This window comes from Anthonomus grandis, chromosome 7 (genome assembly GCF_022605725.1).
Source record: "Anthonomus grandis grandis chromosome 7, icAntGran1.3, whole genome shotgun sequence".
In the NCBI taxonomy this organism is placed as follows: Eukaryota; Metazoa; Arthropoda; class Insecta; order Coleoptera; family Curculionidae; genus Anthonomus; species Anthonomus grandis.
This window is the reverse complement of record NC_065552.1, coordinates 29,260,551-29,285,865: the sequence shown is the minus strand read 5'-3', so window position 1 is coordinate 29,285,865 and position 25,315 is coordinate 29,260,551. Positions and strand designations below refer to the sequence as shown.

The 25,315-nt window shown below is 32.4% G+C and overlaps 1 protein-coding gene across 3 annotated transcripts in view; it reads left to right on the top strand.

The window, feature by feature from the left end:
* Positions 1-22,507, top strand: part of LOC126738754 (potassium channel subfamily K member 15) — a 79,650-nt gene extending 57,143 nt beyond the window's left edge. For all 3 annotated transcript variants that reach the window (XM_050444192.1, XM_050444193.1, XM_050444194.1), the window contains exons 7-10: positions 862-995; positions 12,127-12,370; positions 21,980-22,123; positions 22,383-22,507. In XM_050444192.1, coding sequence (XP_050300149.1) covers positions 862-995; positions 12,127-12,370; positions 21,980-22,045 — 444 coding nt within the window. In that variant the 3' untranslated portion in view covers positions 22,046-22,123; positions 22,383-22,507. The remainder of the gene's footprint in view (positions 1-861; positions 996-12,126; positions 12,371-21,979; positions 22,124-22,382) is intronic.
* Positions 22,508-25,315: the final 2,808 nt, after the last annotated feature.

Sequence of the window (25,315 nt, the reverse complement as noted above, 5' to 3'; positions counted from 1 at the left end):
AAAAATGTCCCTTGAAAAGTGTACAAGCACTTACCATTTGAAGATGCGTTATGGCCTGTCACAACTAGAGCATGTTTACCAGAGGCAGCTGAAAAATCGGTGCAAAAAATCAGAGAGTGTTTAAAAGAATTTGAAGCCGACCAAACGTACAATGTTTGGTTCGACTTGCATATCCAAATGTCCAGAAAAGAGTCATGAACCGTTCGGCAATCCAAGCATTCTTGGATGGACTTCGCAACGGCGAAATGGGGTAAACCTTACTACTAGTACTTCCACCTAAGCTAGTAGGTGCATTAAAGCGATTGGAGGAAGGAATTGGAAAGTTGGAGTATTGAAAATGTGGCAAGATACGATGGAATGATATTATAAACACCGAGAAACCATATGATTCTCTGTTACCTAGGAAGGACAGAAGTGGTACACCGCACGACATGTCGAAGGTTCAGCGGGAATCTTCCGGAACAGCATTCTGCCGAGTATATAAGGAGCCGCGTCGCCGATTGTAGTCAGTTCAGTGAAATACAAATCGGAATATTGGCACGAAATTTAAATAGTTGTAAAAAAGTCTCTAAAAATCGTAAGTGATCGTGTTTTCATATTCAAGTGTTTAAATAAATTGGTTGACCATTTTAGATTATTTTAATTCTTGCCTAACGAACGGAGAAAACGCTACGATATATAAAATACCACCTTAACAAACTTGGCGCTTAAATGTTAAGAATTAGGTGCAACATATATACTTCAAACATTTATCCAAAATTAATCAAAAAAATTATTTGAACATTAGTGTTTACCCTCTTTCGTACAGTCATCTTGTTCTTTTGAGTATATTACACATATATATTTATAGATATTTTTTAGATCAACATGGAACTTGATGTACTAAACCGTCGCGAATCAGTCATTAGTGATGTATTAACTAACTACACCGAAGGCTCATATGATGTTGAAAACGTCACTGTACCGATTACAGTATGTCTTATGATTATGGTTGGGTAAGTTATTACTAAATAACTTATTTATTTACGGTTTTACTTACCAAAGAATCACTAAAATATTTTGCATCGTACTAGATATCTTTCACGAAATAACAAAAATTGTTTTTTTTTTTAATTTAACTTTTGTATTTTGCCAAAGTTAAAGCTCGAATTTCATTCCTCTTATTTCCAGTTTAATGACTCCTTTAAGATACCAAAATGCTTTCTAAAAATTAAGAAACAGTTTATAAATTTAAGAAACTCAAATTATTCCAAGAAAATTGCTTCCGGAATTAAATTATTTTCACTTTTACTCTTCGGTTGTTTTAAGCAGCGTGGAATTTTAGGGGACTGATGATTCTTTCACTTACTTTCAACCCTTTTTAAAATAATTGCCTTTTACTGGAATATTTTGCATTCACTGAAAATATAATTCTCTCTGGAATAATAAAGTTTCTCAGGGTATCGTCTTTTCAGTAAAAAAAATATAAAAGAAGTTTTAAAAGTAGTTTAGAAAGAAAAATAATTACGTCATGGAAGTTAGCAACGGAAATTAAAAATGAAAATCAAATTTTTACCGCCGCCCAAATAAGTTCTGCCTGCATTCATTTTCTTTTAAACATTTAGGTATTAAAACCGATTTTAAACTTATAAAATAAGGTTGAGAAAGATATAGAGAAATCTATTTTACATATAAAAATAAGGGGTGTAGATTTGATTTTTTTTGCCAACATAAATAGTATAGTATGCAACACGTTTTAAATCGGGTCTTTGCATATTCGTGTGACAATAAACTTTCACACCTGTATCCAAAGAGCATTTTTCAAAACTTATTAGACAATATATAATATTACACAAATTAGATTTTTACACATTCAATATAATATGTAAAGACATTTTTATTTAAAATATTTTATATTTAGTTAACAAACATGCTCCTCTTAAACGAAAAAAAAACAACCATTTACGTTATGGAATGACAGCCATAAAACTACTAATAAAGCTCAGAGACAGAGCACATCGAAGATATTTAAAATGTAAGACTCAAGCTCACAAAAATTATGACGAAATAAACAACAATTTTGATCAAATGTAAACAGGCTAAATTTATTTTCTAAAAATGTAATGCAAAAATAAATGCAAATAGTATTCCTGATACGATTTCTGATGACAGAATAAAATTTATAATTCCAATAAATATGTATTAATTTAGAATTAAATTTTCAATGAATAAATATTAAGCACAAAAAGTTACAAACGCAATCGGGGAAGATAGTATATCCTTAAAGACATAAATTATGTTTATTTATTATTTTATTACCTATAATATAAGAACATCTAATTAGCATTTTAATTACATGCGTTTTAGGAAAAGTATTTCCTAACATTTGAAAAAAACTAAAAAGCCTTTGCTTAATTTTTGTGATCCTAATTACCCCAAAAACCTATTGGTATATATTGCCAGTAATATCAAAAATAATTGAGAGACATATCTATAAACAAGTAATTTCTGCTCTAAAAATATATACAGTATAATTCCGGATTCTCAACCGGGCCTTCATAAAGATTTTAGCACAACAACTTGCTTAATTAATATAACCCACGAAATAGGAGCAAAGGAGGATAAAAAGGAGGTCACCTGTTCGTGTTTACTAGATTTTAACAAAACATTTAATATCCTAAGTCATAAAATGTTACTATAAAAACTTAGCTGCTTTGAGTTATGAAATAATTCACTTGTGGGAATTTTTTAATTAATAGGTTACATTGTAGCTTTTATTAAAAGTTGTTTGATTTAAAGCAAATCGAAGTATTTGCCATTTAAGGCAGGTGTACTCCAAGAGTCAATTTTGGAGCCACTCTTGTTTTTTTTTCTGTATGTAGGAGATATGTAGAATGTGGTTATTTATGCTAGCCTTCAATAATATGCTTCTGATACTCAATTATATGTATCGTTATCTAAAAATAGTTGACATGAATTTTAATTAAGGTCAGATTTATATAAAATTAATTAATTTATGTCACCATAATGAAATATTAAATTTTTTTATGTTCTTTTTGATGGTAGCAGCAAAACTCAAATTAAGCAAATATCGAATAATTTGAACTCGTAATGAAAAAAAAAACCATAAGAAAAAGAAAAGAAGGGACCTGTATTAAGAAAAAATTTTTTGCCACTCACAAAATATTTTGCCATCTAAAACCAAATAATATAATATTGACGTAAAACTGTAATTTCATCTTTAGTTCATTATGGCTAAATTATGTACAATAGTGCAATTATAGCAAAAGTTGCGAAATCTATGCAAAAAAACTACAATACATGTACGCTCTTTGCCTACAATCTACGTTAATACTTCGTACCTATATAACTCCTAAGTAAATATTCAATTTTATCAATGGCTAGCAGACGTCAATTTCATATACTTTAACAGTTTTGTGGTTGGAATTTCTGGTGTGACACTCAAATCACAAAAGAATTTTACCACTATTCAAAACCTCTTTATCTGTTTATATTATTATTTTTAATTACTTATACTATTTTTAAATATTTAAAAAATAAAAACTTTTTGATTTGATTTGAAGCATTTGCTCTTTGGATGTTTATTGCTGAATCTATCATACCGATATAGAAACAAAAGAAGCGATTGATATTTTGTGGTAAAAACAAAAACTATTCAAAATTATTTTTTAATTTAATAACAATTCTAATGAGAGTGAAAAATAATATATTTTATATTTATAAATATTTTGAAAAATAATATTTATTCCCAAAAAGAAAAGTATTTCCAATTAGATGCTTAAAAATACTATGGCTTGTGCTGGACAATATTCCAGCCTATTATATGATTGTCTATAACTGTTACTGCAATATATCGGATAATTCATGTACAGGTTTTCTCATTTTGGGTACTTTTTCTCTATTATTTTTAACGTTAACGGAATGCGGTTTTTGCAGAAGTGTGCTACTTTTTCGTGAAACTTAGTTTTTAAGATAGAGAGCATTTTGGAAATGTTGCATTTTAGCACCCACCCCTTATTAAGATAGAAGATAAGAAAATCCCTAATAGATTTCCGTTAAGGATTCCGTTATCCTTCAAGTTATCGAAAAGGTTAAATATAATTCTTATACATTTTTTATCGTAAAATACAGTCATGTAAATTATTTTATGAAGCATTTACTTTTAGTTTTAAGTTATAAACAAAACTCATGCTTTTCTAAATAGGATACCCTGTAGATTTCTAAATTTAAAATATTGCTTGTTTTTACCGTTTTAAAAATATAAAATAGCATCCACTTTCTCTTAATTATACGCAAATAAATGACAATTACTTAAAATTAAATGCATAATTTAATAGGTCATGAAATATTACTAACGAAGAATTGAATACCTAGCAAATAGTTATCTTTTATGAAAGCATTTTTTAAATATTTAAGAGTTTTTTGATGTTCTAATAACAGTTCTATAGCCTAAAGTTACAAATAAAAATTATTTATTAGATATTAGAAAAAAGAAAAAACAAATTTTTGAAGATGCACATTTTTGAATAGCAATAAAAAAAATCATTAGTCTTCTTCACAAATTTTGAAAGGCAAAATGAATTGACTGTTGGAGTTCTGCCTTCGTATCATGTTTTAAATACTTGATTTTGTATATAGCCCTATAAAAAATATCTAGAATTGCGTGATCTGGAGATCGTCGAGGCCATCTAACAGATCCGTTGGTACCTATGCATCTTCCAGGAAAGTTATTATCAAGAAACACTCTTAAGAGGCTAGAGTTATGACTTGGTGTACCATCTTTCTGGAGGTAAACCGCATTATATTGAGCTAATGAAATATTTTTGAGCCATTCTGAAATAACTTCCTTAAAGATTTCTAGTCTAGGATCTACGTGCGGCAAGATCTTCAAAAATCTTATAAACTATTGGTCTGCCAAACTAAAACATGACACTCCAACTTCGAAGCGTCCTTGTTGTGTGTTCTCAACATCAAATGCTGATTTTCTGTATACTAGTTTCTGGCGTTGTAACAGATAGCAACGCTTTGCTGCAAATACCACTAATAAAACAGTTTCATATAGTTGTACCATACATATGGATGGATGGATGATACTTATATTTCTTTAATATCCACCAAACGTCAGTTGTTGGCACATCTGTGTTCTGCTCAATTTTTCTATACCATGATTAAGGTTTTGCTATATATCCCAAAACATCAATCTCTTTTCTTTCCCTTTCTTTTTGTTATATTTTTTAGGATGCGGGTGAACAAAGGATCAGTGGTCAACTTAATTGGTTTTCAAACAAGCATTTTTTTAGTTATCTAACAAGCTTAAACCTATAATGATATTGAAGATTTTCATAGTCATAATAGCTCACTTAGCTTCAAAATTATATATTTTCAAAATTTCATTCTTCTGTATAAAATATACTAGCGTATCATTTTTTCTGTAATTTTTATACGTTGCAAATATTCAAAGAATTTGATAAATATGAATTACATAAAAATATCAAAAGAACGAAAATTAACTAGTTCTGACAAATAGACCAAAAGTTAATAAAAAACCAATAAGATGCACCACATTTGACATTTATTTTTGTTTCTCGTCATAAAAAAATATGCATCATATTTTTTTGTTAAATGATAATAAAGGACAGAATTAATAGTCTATTAACAAAACATAAGTTTGATTTATAACTCAAAAGTAATACTTATATAACAAAAATTATTTACTCCACTATATGTATTTTACGGAAAGAAATCTATAAGAATATTATTTTACCTTTTTGATAAGTTGAAGATTAATGCAGATACGAGAAAATTCCTAAAATGTAACATTTTCAAAAACACTTGTACCTTAAAAACTAAGGGGGCTATGAAAATGTTGTTTACGGCATCTTTAGCTGCACGAAAAAGTATCACACTCGCGAAAAACCGCATTCTGTTGACACGTTAAAAATAACGGAGATACCCCCAAAAGTACCCAAAATAGCACATTCTGTACATTAGCATGAAGTTCATCTAAATTAAAGGTTTATTCATGACTCTAATTAAAAATTTGTTTCATATATAATCTCAAAGAAAACAACTCATTTGGAGATAAATCAGAAGATCTAGGATGTCATTTAATCATGTCTTTTATGCTAATTATGCGATCAGTGTACGTAGCTTGTAAAAACTTGTCAGCCATGTTTGCATTATAACTCAGACAACCGTCTTGTTGGTAGTAAATTTCATTCAATTTGATATTGGGGCTGAATATTAAGTCTTTCAGCAATTTATGTACTATACCCGTATAGTAACTTATAAATGCATTTTCCCTAATATCCATTATTGATACTAACCAATATACTGAAGATTTATTTAATCATATGATAATATAAAATGTGTACTTATTTGTTCCTGACCTGATTCATGTGTGATTCATCAAATGTTAAAAAAAGTAAGTTATTGGCACTGGATGATCTTATCTTACACACACTTATTGACAAATAAATTATTTACCGGACATGCAAAGCTAAAAACGTAAAAACTTAATTCAGAAAACCAGCATATTTCTCCGGTAACCATTATTAAAAAATCCTATCAACAAATTTATTAAACTATTATAATTTTTTAGGATTTTTTCCCGACTATTTTGTCCAAATCAAGAAAACAGATGATCGTTGACCGGAAATATAAAAGAACTCATTCGTTAGTGAAATCCAATTTTTTTCCTTTATCACACACCTACAATAGTTCTTCTATTACTTTACATTTACTTAATATTATCTCCTAGCGGAAGATTATGTTCGATACAGGGTAAGTCATTATCGACAGCTGAATTTGAAAAGTTATAATCTTTGGCTGCTGGATTTTGTAAGCTGATATTGCTGTTCATTAAAACTTTGGGATATTTTCCGTCGCCACTGTCCTATATAAGGAGCTGGACAGTGGGGACATTTGATCGCTTATATAGTGGATGCTTTTAAAGAGCACAGTTTATCCTTTATCCTAACTAAATATTGGGTTATCCTATTAGTAGTTTTAAACAAGATAGGTGATTAAAAGGAGCATACATTTTAAATAAATTTAAGAAGAAATTTTCAAAATACGAGTCAGTTTAGATGAACTATTTTTACTTTAAAGGCCATGTTTCCACCTACAATCCACCGACTTCTAATTATAAATCAAGTTTGAATTTACTTATTAAAGCACAAATATTCTCCCTGGTTATATTGCATTCTATTGGCCTTACTGTAAACGATTTGACTTTGGCTTTTTTTCTACTGAAAGTTAGATAATCCAGTATTTCTAAAACGAATTCTTACACAAAAGTGATTTCTTGAGCTCTTATCGATCTATAGCTGAAGTTGCTAATTGCAAGATGTTTTAAATACTCTTCAACGTCCCTACTTATCAAACAAGTCTCGTTAGAGCACAAACTTGTCAAAAACATAATATACAAATCTATGAATATGGAAATTCGACAGACAGCAAATCAACTAAAATGTTAAATTAAATTAATGTTTAAGTTAAATTAGACGCATAATCGTGAACAGACGACCGCCCACGCATCAAAATGACGAACGCAGAGTAAATTTCGGATTTGTGAAATGGCGTTGCAAAAATTAATTGTCATTTTGTTACATGCATGGACGAGAAGGGGGTTTATGATAAACGATATTTAATCGCGCCAATTTGGTACGCGGTGGAGGCGTATAATAGGTTTTGTTTCATATTTTATTAGTGACAATCAATTTATACATAGATAAATCAGAATACTGTAAATATGAAATTTTCTGGTAAATATATTATTTGTGTTTAAGTTTTTCTAACTTAATTAATAACGTAGAACAAACACATGTAGCATTAGTAATAGTATTGGTGAGAGGACCGTCAGTACCTCTGTAGTCTCCCTAAGCATGCGACCCATCCTCCTTATGAAGAATGAATCACATGCTTCATAACGAAGCAGCACCACGCCTAAAATATGCAGATGCCGGTTGAGTGTGTTGTGACCTATTCGGCCTCCAATTAGGCCTGCTATATACTTTCCTACTATATAATGTCCGTATGTATTTGATAGCAGTTCTTTGACCTATCGGCGACCGCTGTTCAAACTCCAATTTTATAGACCAGCAAATAGAAAATGTGTCTCTTCTGTGCTTCGCGAACTTCTTCGCCCGCTGTTGTCTCCACTCTTCTGTTTGACAGAATTCAATATACTCGGACTGTCTTTTTTCTACTCATCATGTCCAACGCATCCCTGGACCTAAATATTTCAGTTTCCGAGTCATTTTTAACTTCTTCCTTTCTTTGGTACCTCCAACCTCTGGGCCCCTGTTTTCTTCCCGAGTGGTGCAGAGGCAATCATATAATCTGCATCCTCCCCGTCGATGCGGCAGAACAACCTTCTCCACAGATAGAAAAATGTGCAGTTTATCCTAGGATGTGATGCAAACTCTCATTATACAGCGTGGGGTAGCACACAGATTAATCACAGAGGTGAGTCTTTCTTCAACTATATACTTGGAGAAAGAATAACAATTAATAATACAGGCCATGAGCCAACCTTTATCACTAAAAACAGAAAAGAGGTCTAAAGGTAAACTAGATCCAACTATTAGTTCAAACTACATCGGCAGCAAGGTAAGGGACTGGGTGATGTCATCGGAGCCATCATTACAGACACATACGTTTTGACATTGCTATCGGTAACAGACCCAGAGTTGACTAGGTGAACATGAGAAGTACTGACTGGGCTGAATATCGCTCGTCCCTAAAGAAAAACTTACTATCCTATGACAAAACTATGAAGAATCATGAACAGCTAAATTACATGGTTGATAAAGTGTCTAAAGCTATTGTAACAGCATATCATGAAAACTGTCTACTTTGGGTGATTCGAAAAAATCATGGCACATCTTGGTGAAACAACAATCTTAACCAAATGCGGTTTGAAGTACGCAAATTTTTCAATCATGCTGAAGCCAGTAACAACTGAGAGCCATATCAAAGAACGTTAATAGACTACAATAAAGTTCTACGCAAAGCTGCTAAGACGGATTCATGAAGAAGGTTCTCCGAGGACGTCAATGAAACGTCTCGCAGTAAAAGGATCTATAAAGTGCTCTCAAGGTAACGTAAGCAGGTGCCGGGGTCAATAAAACGCCCCGATGGCACTTTTACAAAAACTCGACGAGAGACGCTTGAGGTTCTAGCGTAAACACACTTCCCCGGATTCGAATTGCTTCATCACTTTGAAGAAAGTGCTAGACCGGAACCACGGCGACCATCTAAAGAAAACTGACTTTTTACCAGAACCATAATCTCGCCTACTGCAGTTAGATATGCTACTAAATCATTTCAGCTGTTTAAATCACCAGGAGGAGATGATATCTACCCAGCACTTCTTCAAGTTGGGCTGGACTTACTTCCACCGCATCTGTTAACACTACTTAGAGCGGGTCTAGCATGGGGATACATTCCAACGTGCTGGAAAACTACCCATGTAATGTACAGACCGAAGGCCATGCGACGAATTGCCGAGGCACCTTCGCTCAGGCCAATAAGCCTGACATCCTTTCTGTTGAAAACTCTGGAAGAGTTCATCGATGGACACATGAAAGATGTGACGCTGGAGAAACGCCCGCTTAATATCCATCAATACGCCTACCAGGCAGGTAAATGAACACACTTACACTCAGCAATCTTGTAACAAGCATGAGCAACTCGCTGAAACCCAAGGAAGTGGCTGCTTTCTGAGATATAGAAGGTGTCTTTAACAATTCACTATCTTGGTCACTCTATAAATCGACAGCAGCAAGAACAGTCAGCCCTCTTATCTGTAACTGGATTAAAACCGTGCTAAATGACGGAACAATAACGACCCCCTTACAAAGGCAACTTGTGCACTTCAGAGCCGCGAAAAATTGCGCGCAGCGGGGGATACTATCTACTCTGTGGAAGGTTAATGTCCAAGCTTAAGCACATGATCTGGTGATTCAACAGTAATACAAGAAGTGCTGAACATCATTCTAAAATGGTGCGAGAGGAAGGAAATATTCATTGATCTGCACAAAAATAGGAAAAATAAATATGGAACTTAAGCCGCCAATCCAAGAGGTGAAACCATCCAATTTACGACGGAGACGAAATATTTTGGGGTAGCCTTAGATAGGACGCTTAACTGGAACTCACATCCTTGACAAAACAATCAGCAAAGTAAAACTGTTCCTATGGAACTACTACAATATATGCTACAAGACAGGGAATGAACCCAAAATGGACGCAGTGGTTATACACACATGTCATTAGACCTACGAGCTCCTACGGCTCTGTGGTGTGGTGGAGCAGAGCAATACTGGCAACAAATAGCCAAAATAGAATTTAACAATCTTCAAGGACGGGCCTTATTACGGCAGCGATCAGGAACATTCCGACAGCCGCCATAGACATATTACTTAGACTGACCCTTCTGCAAATATACCTGCAGCGGGGGATCATAAGAATCACTTACAGTCCATATCATAAATGGCATCTTTTTAAACAAAGTCAGGATGGAATCAATTTAACTGGTTAAGAAGGTGTACAATTATAGCATACTTGGAATGCCACCAGACTTAATGCTAAGAATAATATTTAACTCAAGTTCATACTCGGTCCACATACCAGACTAAAAGGACTGTGATCAGAAACGGATGAAGCTAGAGAAAGCGGAGGTCCGAGTATATTCAGACGGCTCCAAAATAACAATTTTGGAGTGAGAGCTGGAATATACTGCACTAATCCAAGGACAGAAATATCAATCTGTCTTGGGAAATAATAATTAAACTTTGAAGCGGCAGTACATGCCACTGAAATCTGTGAAAGAATGCTTAAACAAATGCAACTTGAAAACATAGTCAGGCGGCTCTTAAAGCGCTAGAATCCTCTACCTGCACATTTAAAGTAATCTGCAAAAACGAGCTGATACTGCTTGAGAAAAAGAATAAAATTACCCTAACATGGATACCGGGACATGCTGGGCTTACAGAAAATGAAGCGGACGACTCGTATAATTATCCTGAATATTGTGTTAATAAGCCCATTGAAAATGACGATCTTCTTATTACTAAACCTCGGAACCGACTTACAAAATTATCAACTAATACATTTTTGAATAATAAAAACAAATTGCTATTTATATCTTTTTCAGAATTTAACTTAAAAGTTATCTAAAATTAAAAAAAAACCTCCAAAATTAAATATTTTTTGAAATTCGAAAATGACAGATGTATCGGAGGTTAGCCGTATCATTCTTCAAACTTATTGCAGACCGCGTAAAATATATCTTGTGAAACTAATATTTTAGTTAAATAAACAATAAATATTATAATGATTTAATAAAATTAAGATCATGTAGCACCATATAGAAATGAGTTTGGAATTAAAGCTATTTTTGGCAGGTTTCCTTAAATCTGAAAACCTTTAAGTAGAATGCATAACTTAAATGGACGTGAAAGAGTATAAAGCTACCTAATTAAGGAGGGATCTTGTAAGATATTCTAAAAAAGCAAAAAGCTACGGTAGCTCTCTAATCATCGACGCTCAAAAATTAACCTTTTCACCTGGATGCGCCGATCCTTAATTTCATAATTTTATTGGAAGAAAGCCTATACTCAAATAAATATTATATTTCAAGCCTGTGGACAATTACTCTGTATATAAGCCTATTAGCGGCAGTATTGCTTTTTCTCGTGAAAAAACCAAAAGATGCTTCATTTTAAGAGGGAAGGAGTTTTATATTACATTCCTTGCAAATCCATTTAGTAACAATATTGTATTGCAGTACAAAAATTTTGTAGTTAACATTTCAGCATTTTTGCATGATTTAGCTTTTTTATAATTATGGTTTTAAAATCCGTTCTGAATTAACTCTGTACTAGACTAGTCATTTTTTAGTTTTTTAAAAAACCAGTTCCGTAGTATCACTACATAATTTGTACGAAAACAACAAGAATTGTAGTGCTAATCAGAACAAGTAAGTCTCCTAACCACGAAATCAAATATAGGTAGAAGGTGGGTGGAGAAAATATAATGCGTATTTATTTTCACCTTAATTTTCCAAATGCCATTATTTCTAAAGATTTTCTTGATTAAAAAAAAAAATCTCTATTTCAGATATATTTGCGGTGGTGCCATATTATTCTGTCAATGGGAACAGGATTCCGGGTGGTCTTTCTTGGATGCCTCGTACTTCTGTTTCATCTCTCTCAGCACCATCGGATTTGGAGATTTCGTCCCAGGAGATAAAATTTTCGGAGGAGGAAAAATCGAAGAAATCTTAGAACTAAAATTCGTGTTCTGCTCGATGTACCTTATGCTGGGTATGGCCTTGATTGCCATGTGTTTTAATTTAATGCAGGTAAATGCCTATTTAATGCCCCAATTAGACCCCATTATGAGATCCGACAACCTAATTAAAACATTCACCACAATGAAACCGAATCAGCTACAGTGCGAAAATAACCGAAACGAGGGGTTTAATAAATTGTGTTATATTCAAAGGAGTTTCCGCATTGTTTCACAAAATTTACTAGGAAACGAATAATGCCCCCATTTTACCATTCACTAAATTAACCCTCTTTATGACCGTTTATTATAGAAACTTTTGTTACGGTATGAAATCTAAGTTGGTGGAGATGACATTATAATTAGACAACCTGAAAGTCTATATCTTTTATTGGGTTTTAACAAAAGAAATTCATTAGGATAATAGCCCTTTTATGCCCCATAAAAAAGACTCTTCCAGACAATTTTTTCTAATAAATGTCAATAAACCAGACGTTGTTTACAAAATTCCTAAAGGTCCGTGACTTGATGTTTTCCTCATAAAAATCTTTTTTCTTACCGCCTATGACTGGACAAAGGTATTTTCTAATTAAAGATTTTCAGAGACAAATATTTTTTCTTAGAATGTTGAAAGGCGTTGAATTAGCGTTGTCGTAAAACTAAGGGCAGTTTGCTTTTTTTTTTAATAAAATATGATGAGATACTCTACAAAGAAGTCAATATTCAAAGGTAAATGAATGCATATAATATCGCCTATTAGAGAAAAAGGCAACAACATCGCAACGCCGCTCGATCAGATTATTAATTCCACTGACACAAAGAATCTTTACCAGTAATGTCGTCAAAATAATAGATTATGGTTTAAATTATCAATAATATTACCGCTTATGAACTCTTTATGCATTTTTTTAATTTACTTCATTAGAGTAAACATATCTAATAAAAACCATATTTATGGAAATAAAAAATTTCTTAATCAGTTTTTATTTAGGTTTATTTGTATAATCCCCTATTCTACGTTTATGATGACGCTTTTTCCTTGAGACGATGTTATGACAGTATCGGTATATACTTGTTAGGGGCTTGTTACCTTTTTTCCAATAGTGTGCTAAGTGCGAAATATATATGCTAAATAGTGCGATACAAGTTTTTACCATCGTAAGTTCACAAAAACATTCAAATAAGATATTGTTCCTTTTCCAACCAAAAACCAAAGACAAAACACAGAAGTTCACAAATGCCGAATATAAACACAAAGCCGTTTTACAAAATTTCGCAAGATAACATCAGCCTTTGCTTGCAATGTTGCCGTTCAAAATTTTGTAGAAGTGGTTTTAAGGCTAAGAATGCGCTTAGAATAAGATATATCTGTTTCTACTTTTTATTTTAAACCAAAAATCTAACACCAATAAGTTAAAGTAATATTATTATATGTGTTGATATATAGCTGAAAATTTCCTCTTTTGAAAATATGTGGAAAGAAAACAACAGAGAATATGTTTATAAATAAAACACCTCTGTTGATTCACATAGGACGCCGAAAAATTATATTTAATGCCTTTAAAATATGCTAAAATAGGGGTCTACTCAAGTCTATATGATGGTCGAATCTTGTTGCTATTGATTGACGTATGGACTCGCAGTTGCTAAATCGTGTATTTTTTCTATAATAATATGATAATTAAGCTAAAGCCCAACGTAAGTTATAATAAATAGACACGTCTAAAAAGTGTATCCTATACAGGGTGGCCATTTGAAAACGAAACAGAGCCTATTTTGGGTCCCTCAAAATATTTGCGAAAAATTCCTCGGACCCGTCAATTTTTGATTCAAGGGAAAACATTTTTTTGCTAGATGTTGGCTGACTAGCATAAATTTTAGTTTTTAAATGGCCCATAAAAAAAATCTAACGGGCTTAAGTCCGGAGAACGAGGAGGCCATTCAATAGCTCCTCTTCTTCCAATCCATTGTCCTGGAAACGTTTGGTCCAAATATTGACGAACCCTTGGAGCATAGTGGGGTGGCGTCCCATCTTGCTGAAATACTAGACGATTTTCTCCACTAATACTGGATGAATTGTATTTTCTAATAACTCCAGGTACATCTCACCTGTTAAATTGCCAGGTAATAAAAAGGTGACGATATGTTTACCAAAAATGCCACCCCAAACATTTAATTTTTCAGGATGTTGTGTATGCACCTTACGAAATATTCTGGGATTTGAATCAGCCCAATAGCGACAGTTGTGACGATTCACAGTATCGTTTAGGAAAAAGGAGCATTCGTCAGAAAAACATATATTAAATAGAAAGTGTGGATCATTCGCGGCTTGTTCAGATATAGTTTCACAAAATTGTACTCGCCTATCAAAATCGTCTTCTTCAATCGTTTGGTTCTTGTACGAGATGCATTTTGTACGGATGAAACTTGTTTTTTTTTTTAATATCTTCTGAATGCTGCTTCTCTTAATACCAGACATGGTTGATAACTTCCTTGGGCTTAGTGTAGGACCTTGCACAATATGGCCCAAAATAGCTACTTCTAAAGCTTCATTCACCACTAGATTATCCATTTCGGGCTTTTTATTAGCCACAGACCCAGTTCCCCTATATTTTTGAACCAATTCCAAAATGTACTTGCGATGGACCTGTCGATTAGGGTGTTGTAGTGTGTTAAAGAGCTGGGCAGTTCTATTAGCATTTTCATTGTTCGCAAAGAAAAGAGAAATTATTTCAACTCTTTCAGCAAGTGAATAAACCATTATCACACTCAATGTTGTAACTAACTAACTTTAAAGAGCTATTTGTTTGACACACTATGATCAGTAATTGACAATCACTATTAAACTTCAAATTGTTGCTATAATAACAGTCTCAACAATAACCAAGAGTTCCCTTGCAGAATTGGCATAGATACCTACGGGTATTAAAAAAAAAACAACAGAAAATACGGTTCACAACGTAGGAGAACAAAATTTTTTGTATTTATTTAACTGCTAAATTTACAAGCATTTTTTTTCACAAAAAATTTTGACATGTTTTTGTAACTTTTATTAGCCCCTGTATCGATTAGGCAAATAGTAACGATTTAAAACTTTAGGGTTATAATCCACATAAAAATACCTTCAAAATAAGGTATCAAGACCCCCCGTTCCATTTAAAATTTTGGGGGCCCTTGTCACCCCCGCTAGGGCTTTGCCTTCAGGGGGGCGAAACTAGCAAAAAAATGGTTCCCCCTTGAATCAAAAATTGACGGGTCCGCGGATTTTTTCGCAAATGTTCTGAGGGACCCAAAATAGGCGTCTGTTTCGTTTTCAAATGGCCACCCTGTATAAGAAGAGAAAATGCGGAACACATCTAAATCTATCTGCCAAAATAATAGCAGTGTTTTCGCATGATAATAGTGAACGGGTTTTTCTAGTGAACCGCAATGCTTTATACACAAGCTTAATTAAAATAAAAAAAACCACTGCAAAATTTATACAGTATGCAGAGGTTCGTAACTTCTATAGTTTTTAACATTTTGAAGTTCTATTCGTGTGAACAAGTATATAGAGGGCTCGTAAATATCGAGCACATGGAGAGCTTACGCCTCCATCTGCTCAACGTTCTAACTCAAAACAATTTATCCCAACCCAACCCAATTCATTCTATCCCATCCCAATCTGATCCAACCTAAAACATCTCAATCCAATTCAACCGAGCCCAACACACTAAAAAATTTATGTAGAAGTAAAAAATAATTCTTTAATCAAAGAACATGTATGGCAACGCTGCCACGGCGCGACGCTAAGTTTAACGTCAAATACGTCAATAGAAAAGAATAATAACAAGAAAATTAGAAATAACAGCTAAAAAGTACCAAAACAATACATTATGGATGTCTTCGGGTTGTTTTTTACGCGAATATAACGGACTTAGTTACAAGAAAAGGTAAAAACTATTTTTTTTTTAATAATATGTAAAAACTTTTGTCTTTTTAGTAATTTTTTAAGAGTAATTTCGTTCAAATTAAATAATTTTTCCAAAACTACAAAATGCTTAATTGTAACAAAAAAAATTAACCTGATGTAATTGAAATTCCAACCCAGGCTCGGCTCATAGTTCACTGTCATCACCATTAAACCATGAAGTTGTAAATTTTCGAGTTTATATTGTACACATTATCCTGATATTTCCCTTTTTATTATTTTATTAAAGAAACTATTACTGTTCTTCTAATTTCTTACTTAAAATCGTCCAATGAGAAATAGCTTACTATTTCATACTCAAAAATGTCAGAATCTATTTCTTTTTAAAATCATAATTATAAATCAGTTCGAATACGGTATAAAATCCTACTAAATTAAGTACGTCTAAAATTTGTAGGCCAGTAATGCCAGTGCCAATGAAGATCAAAACACTATGACCTTAGGTCTTTGTAAAAACCTTGAAGACGCAGTATCACCTCGAGACGGAGCAGTGCATGTAATAAAGTGTGTTGATGCTCTTTGCTTATCTTACTATGAGTTTAGTATTGTCCTCACAAAAATCTAGTGCTTCGGATTTATATATTTTTAACTTTATTATTGCCATAAGCGTGTTTCCTTGTAGAAGAGGAATTGCGTAAAGATGCCACTAAAACCAACAGAACCACGAGTTTCGATGCTCGAATCGAAGACCTATAATATACAGATAATAAAAATTATACAGCCGGGATTCGACAAAAATTTTAAAATAAACTAGGCTACTTCCTCAATTTTAGCAAAGGAAGCAATTTTAAAATTATGTAAATTAAAGAAAATTGCATTTATAATGTTAAATAAATCGAAACATATCATCCATTCTTTCTCCAAGAGATCACACAAAAAAACAAAACAAAGGTAAAAACTCCAAGTCAGGGTCTTATTAAACATATGTATATATAATTTCTAAAAAAGCTACACGTGTTGCGCTCCTATCGGAGCATCATCACGCCTAAAAGTAAATAAAAATAGTACAAAAAAATCGCTTATAAAATATGCTAAAAAAATTTTACTTACATACACCTACACAGATTCCATTACAACTAACAACAAATCTAAAGCTGGGTTAGGTTAACAATATTCAACTTAGATATCCTATTGATGCTCCGATAGGAGCGAAACACGTGTAATTATTTAAGAAATTATATATACATATGTTTAATGAGACCCTGACCCCCGAGTTTTTACTTTTGTTTTTTTAATGTTAAATAATGATCTACTTGTTCACTCGATTGTAAATATATAACATTATACATGGATTTCTTTGCTAATGAGAGAGGTAGAATAAGACATTTTTAAAGTTGATTGGTAATTTCAAATAAATTTTCTTCATATATTTTCTATTATTAATTTATATTGGGATCACTCTTTTCTTATAGTTCAGTATCAAAAAAGATAGAGAGTTTTTTAAATATTTAATTTAACTCAATAAGGCCTGGTTAATTTTTTTTGGTAGGCAAGTATCAAATGATTATTTTTTAGGTTTTTGGGATACAAGACAAGGATTAACAGCAATTTTTTTATTTTTATTTTTAATACTGCAGCCAAAATTAGATGTGACCATATGATAACTAACTAGTCAGTTTAAAAACCTATGAAAAAATACAAATGGTTATTCAGTGTCATTTATTTTAAGTGAAAAACAAAAACATTGTTTTACCCATTGCGGATCAGCACAATGTCGCCGTTTATTTTGGGGAACTCAAATAATCAAATGATCTCTTTCATCATAGCACATACCATCAAATACCCTCCTCAAAGAAACTTAAGGCTTGAGCTTGAAGATATGGAAACTTTACCAGGACCTTTTGGTGGAACTCCGAAAGAGTTCAAATAAAATTTCGTTATTTTACTCCAATTGCGGAAGATTACCTGCAGATTTCTTGTGGAGTTGTCAAGTATTCGTCACCAACGCATCCATTAGCCACGTAAATTTACCCTCACCACCACTTTTTGTCCCTTATACTATTGCAGTATCTTGATATATTCTCATCGATAAACATCACACATACAAGAATTATAAGTTCCAATTACAAATGGCCGAGGCGCTTGAACCACTGTTTTCTCGACACTTAAATATAGGCACACGGATCCCATTGATTGTACTTCAAAACATGTTAATGCCAAAGTGACAATCTCATCATAAAAACAGCGATTATATGAAAATCCATTTTCCTTACAAAGAGTACATTCGATAGTACCTCTCGGTTTTTTTCTAAGGTCTTCTTTCCTGTAAGAGAGCATCCCTTAGGCAATCTATTGTCACGCACAGTTCCAGTACTTTAATACAGTTTATCTCTTCAATATTTTACGTCTATAAATAAGTTGTCAATAGAATTTATTTGGCTGGAACCGTTTTACCCTTTCTACTTCTTCTAGCAGTTTCACCATGAGGTTTGTTCTCACAGCAGTAAGAAACAAGTTTTCGACAAATAATCATGCGTAATAGAGTAAAATGCGTTCGCACAGAAACTTCTGATCGGTTTCAAATCAAAAGTTTGATGTTCTTACACAAATTTCTGATTGTCATCTGATAGTCAGACTTGTTTTCGGATTTATTTCAAGCAAAGTGTCAGAGAATTCGTATAGCCAGTCAACGCCGATCTTCGGAATATGAACATAACCTCTAAATTGTTGTTTGTATTTTGTCGTTTTGTATAGTCCCTGATATTCGTTTTGAAAAATTGTATTTTAAATTGTTGGATTAGTCTAATAATACACTTTAAGAAAATGATTTTAAATCGTCGGAAGAATCTGATCATAATTTTGTTGATTCTGACACAGACTTTTAAAGAAGATAAGAGGATAAGGCCCAAAAATCAAACTATTTTGATAAAACTGTGTCCCAATTTAATAGAATAGACTGTAGATTTCTAGACCATTTTAGAGTAAGCCCTGAAGTAGCAAATAATTACACAATCTTAAACTCTATTAATAATATACTGCTATTTTGAGGTTGTAGTGTAAATTTTGTTTTGTTTATGTTTTATTTATTTTCCCATTTCCCACTGGCATAAAAAAGTGAGGTTATTTTTCTTTTCCACTCAACCCTTATTTGATGTTCGCACAGACGGTTTTAAACCGATTAGAAGTTGTAATATTTTACGCATGCGCATCAAGAATGGTTTGGAAATAGTTTCAAACTTGTAAGAAATTTGCAGTGAGAACAAACCTATGGTCACTGATGTTTTACCGAATAATAATTCATATTCTGGGGAGTGGCAGGGGTTATTTCCCTAATACATTTCAAAGTTGATGAGGTAACCAGATTACCGCTTCTGGTCATATCTCTTTTCCTACACTGAATTTTATAGCCGAAGCGAACTGGTTTACCTCGGATAAACTGCTTGCAACTATGTTTTCCAAAATATCGAATCATAGATTTGTCTGCTCTTAAGTCTCAAAATAAGCTTAAATTTTTTGTTGATCTTGTCCATTAGTGGAGGCATTTTCCACACTTCAGCAAAGTGAATAAAACATGAAATTTGCAATAAGCAGTTCATATCTCAAGTCATTATTTGAGTTCCATTAAACCCATTTTCCTGATAAATCATTATACCACTAGTAATAAGTAAGCCAATGTAGCATTTAATTTCTTCTACACATACTTTAGTATCCGGACAGTTTTTAAATAGAGCATACCTAGACGTTTCCTCGATAATCATTTATATGATGTCGTCATCGATAAACAATTCTTATAATTCCACGGGACTTAAATGTTGATATGGTTTGAAGTCACAAGTTGTAAAAATTTGGAGATTTTGTTGCAAATCGCCTTGGACCCAGTCAAAGTCCTCTACGTCAACAGTAATTGGTGTTATCAAAGGTACTTTGTTTTGTGATGACGAAGGAGACCTATGTTTTGGTGAAGTATGAATTGATCCAAGACTTCGCGACACATCATCAGAACTGCACTCAACTTTAGTGTTGTCCAGGAGTTTTATTTTGGCTTGAGCTGTAAGTTGTCTGCCAGATAAATTGTCAATAAATCCACTACCATCTTCATCCTTGGAGTCTACGTCTGTCAAAACGTTCGGATCGGCTAGTTCTATATATATTTTGTCTATATTATCCCTACAGGCTATCTCTACAGCACCTTGAAGTGAGAAGCTCTTCCTATAACAATAAAAAAAATTAAAATCGGTAGTATAACTGCTTAGCATTATCTTACGGTAATGGGCTAATATATACATCTATAGCTAATATGATATGACTCAAATTTTAATGGAAATTAACTAATATTATATTTCATATTTCTTTTCATTAGCTAATAAAAGTTAGAAATGGTTTTTTATAGAAAAACAAGTTATACGACGAACGGTTCCCGAGATATCGCCGAGGAACAGTCTTATTGGGTCACCGGATAAAAATACAATTATTTTAAAATATTATAAATAATTTCAACTCTAATAAAGAATCACAGTAACATTCTCCTGGGTTAAAGGTCATTCTGGAATTAAAAAACATATAATTGCTGACCATCTGGCTAAAGAAGCTATTGATAAAGAAATATCCATTTAAGGATTATAATTCTATTACATATTTCCTTGCCTTAAGGAAACCCATAAACAAAAATAGAGACAACAATTTGGTGAATATAGTAGGAGTACTTATACTACTTTTATTAGACGTCAATCTATGGCCATGGTAATGTAAGGTATCTCTTAGACAAGATAGAAGTAGTCCAATAAACACGGGGAACGACTATTACCAGCCTTCCATCCCTTAAAAAGATTCTTAAGAAAAAGGCAGCTAATCGATTAATTTGTAATTTAATTAATTAGATTTCTTGCTCGCTACCCCATGTCTTAGTGATGCATACGACCTCAAGAAGACCAATAAAATGGAAAAATAATTCTTACTGATCTGATTTATTCTTTATTCTTTTAACATTAATATGATGAATTAAGGTCTCTTATAAAATGATTTATTTTTTTGATTTGTCCTTTTTTGGTATGTTCGTTTGTATTACAATAAAATATGTCACAGTCTGGAATTTAAATAAATTAAACAAAAAAAACTGTTAGGCCTAATTTTCTCACCCTTGTCACTCACTGCTACGTCTGCTACGGAAGATTTAAAAAAAACAGCAATATCCAAAAGTTAAGTAAAAGACACTTTTGAATATAAATTTTAATTTCAAACGCACTTATAGTCCAGGCTCGACTATTAAAAATATCATTTTATTTCCTTTAAATTTAAAAAGTAAGTTGTACAGTGACATCGATGACATTATTTTTAAATATTTACCATTTGATGGGAAATAGACAAAATTAAATCTTAATGTTAAGAGATAAAATCCGACATAATTTCAAACCGACCGTCCAACGTAATAATAATTACATTAAAATATACTCGTAGGTGTTCTAGACCGTTTAGCCAAATAACAGCAAACAATCTACCGGCGTGTCGTAATTTGTGTGCATAGAAACCGGATAAAATTTGAATTCTGGAGAGCCCTTCGGAATCGCATAAAACGCCCTCCAATTTCATTTCAGCAACGATATATGTGCTTGCATTTTCATAAATTAGATTACGATTTTCCAGTTGCCGTTGTGTTATTGTTATAATATTACCCCGGAGGTATCTATTAATTCACTGCATAGTATACATTGTACGTTGGATGTCTCTGGATTGAAACTATGACAAATATGTAATCCATTCGCATTTTATTTACAGGAAGAAGTAATCCATAAAATACGATCAACGATTAGGACGGTAAAATACATCTTTCGATGTAGATGACCCGGAAACTCTAAATAGAGAAGTGAAGACTGAAAATCGTTGCCTCAATGTTTTCAATACGTAAGGATATATAGGAAGGTTAGTATGGATTTTGTTAAGCTATTGATTCCCGGGGGATTTGTCTATATGCTCCCTTGTTTTCGGGGAATTGTTTGGGAAATAAAGGATTTTTTAACAGGCGGCAGTCGTGTCAAATTGAATTATGCAAACAGATTTTAGGTTTATAATGTTTTATGCGTTAAAAGCTTATTACAATTATATTTTTAAAATATTATTTTTGTTACTTTCTTAAAGTTTAATATACAAGATATTACTTATTTTATCTTATTTTTTATAGGTTTCGTCTACAAAGCCGCTTTTAGTACTTCCAGCATCTTTTAGTAATGATAGTATAGTTTAATTATTAATAAATTATTAATTTTTCTCGAATTTTACATATATTTAATAAAATAGTATCAAAGATTTTAAAGGTTTTATTTAAACGTCAATTTATTTAAAAACTCCCCAATAGATTAGTACAACAGTATAGATATAGATTTAAATTGAAATAACCGCCACACCTGATGCAAACTACATGCATATATCAATTTAGTTTGTTATGCGGGTAAAATCGCAAATAAAAAAACGTGATTGTATCATTTTATTCGGCCAAAAAAAGTAAATAAAATGAAATTGGGGAAGCCAGCTCATAAATTTCGGTGATTACCTTCCTTATTAATAACGTTACAGGCTTGATCCTTATGTCCAGGCAACAGTCCATGGCTCTACGCAATCTATTGTGAGCTTGTAAACAAATAAAAAAAATATGTAACTTAAGTTCAAATGTAATAGATTTTATTAAAGTTGATAATTAAGGCAATGAGTGAGATATACCTCAGACATTTAATAGGTTTACCTATATTTATAGTAATAGTCAACATATACATGGAGTGGTTAGAGCAGCCCAAAGTTTTAATGTTAAGAGTTCCATATATTAATGACCAGCCAATTAGGAGGATGAAAGCGATAGAGAGCAAGCGAACTTTCATCGAAGCACATCAATAAGGCCAAGCATTAAGTTTACGATATAGTTACAAACTGAGCCCAGCACTTCATTTGTATATGAAAACCTTGTATATGAAGACAGCCATAATATCTGCACTGATAATGCATAATATACATTAAGAACAACATTAAGAGGAGAACTTTACTTCGAAAAAAACCATACAAGGTTTAATATCAAAAAACAAGCCAGAATGCCTACTAAACACCAATAACTGTGTATAAGAAATACTCTGTAAATATAAACGAGGTATATCGACCACCTGAGAACAAAAAAACATTGAAAGCAGACTCAAACAGAAGAAATTTCAGGAATAGCAGAAAACGCGTCGTCCAATAGCCACAATATACATTGAACATAAGTAAAGATGTTATGCAAGGAGCAACATTGGTAGAAAAGAAGATTCTTAAAAGCAATTTATATTTAGTAAAACCAAGAAATATTCAGTGTTAATATTTCCAACATCTGAAGATCTAATGTACTTATTGCAAGATCTAATATACTTCACTCCTGATCGTAAGTCACACACTATAAAAACCTGTAAAATAATTATTACTCTTAGCTTACACTTGATAATGACTGGATTTCTAGACGAAATGTCGTGGTAAATTTAAAATAAATATGTATATTTTCATGTTTTATGGATAAAATTCTTCTCTTCTACATAATCATAAACCACCACAGTGATAGATTACATAAATGCTTGATACTATTACTATAGAATTTAATAATAGAATATGGCGCCCAAGAATTTTGCCTCTCCAGAATGACAATTTAGCGTATTTTGAGGAAAAATCGGAATATACATAAAAAGATATACAAGAATATTTTAAGTCTCTTCATGATTGGATAGTCATATAAACAAATAAATTTATAATTGTTTAAGTAAATTAAACCTGGTAAAAATTTTGTGCAAAAAGAACATAAAATCTTTTAAGTGTTATATTTCTTAATAATTTTTCTGGTATTATAATATTTAAAAAAATATATAATAATTATACAATATGTTTTTGATATTTTCCAATAAAGATCTAACAATGTAGATACGACTGAATTGGCTTAAATCTAAGATTGCATACCTTTACCTTTAATAGACTTTCTAAATCCGTAATCTATTATAACCGTCTTATTAGAAAAATAGTTATAAAAGTCCATTGGCATACATAATCAACAAACTATCAAATGATGTAATAACTTGTACAAATGTTATTCAGTTTAGGAGGCTACGGAGAGCCTATTTATTATGTACATTTTATAATTTCTTCAGCTATTCGTGTTATTTCCATAGTTAGGTCGTTGTTCAACTGCTTAGCGGGGTATTTCTGGACCACCGGAAGGCGGTGGTTGTCCATTAAAAATTTAGCTTTTTGCTATGTTAAGATTATTATTAATAGAAAATCATAATAAAATAGGTTTATCGGAATACTGCGTAAAATGGGAAGCAGAACAAGTAAGTATCTGCCGACACCTGTTTCTGCTTTTTGGCTTCTTCAAGGCAGAGCAACCAGAAAAGCAAAGAAAAAGTAAGGAAAAAAATATAAGGGATCACGAACAGGAGCAAACAGCCAATTTGTGTAATCAGTTCTATTAACTCGGATTTTGGAGCAAAAATTCAGCAGCCGTGGAGAGCATAAGATACCTGTGTGATACAACCTTAACCTGACAACCTATACCTTAACCAAGATAGCATAGAGAGTAAAATAGCAAAAGAATAGATTTATTGGGATACTCATGTAACCTGTCGGCAGGTACCATCTTTACTTGTTCTGTTTCCCGTTTTACGGAGTATCTTGATAAATCTCTTCTTTTGCTGTCTAACTCTGTCTCGTGCTATTTTTAATTTATACAAAATAAAATTTTTCGTTCTTTAGACTTTCATTTTTACCACCTAAGTTATATATTACAGGTAGGTACTGAGTTTAAGAGAGGTATGGATAATAATAATTATTGGCAATAATATGATGATAGATCGTCATGAAAGGTAAAAAACACCCTTTTTTCTGTAACATCTACCTTGAGCGCTTGTAATTTTTTTTTAAATTGATCAGCAGAAACATCGTCTTTGTTTTTTTCACCTAATGTTAGGTAACGATCGGTTTCATTAGATTTCTTTAAAAAATCCACAGAGAATGGACAATTAGAATCCTTTGATACAGAAGTAATTGGAAGTGATTACAGAAAATAGGGGTAAGTCGTCACTTTAAAAACTCTTTAGGTCATCGCTCGTT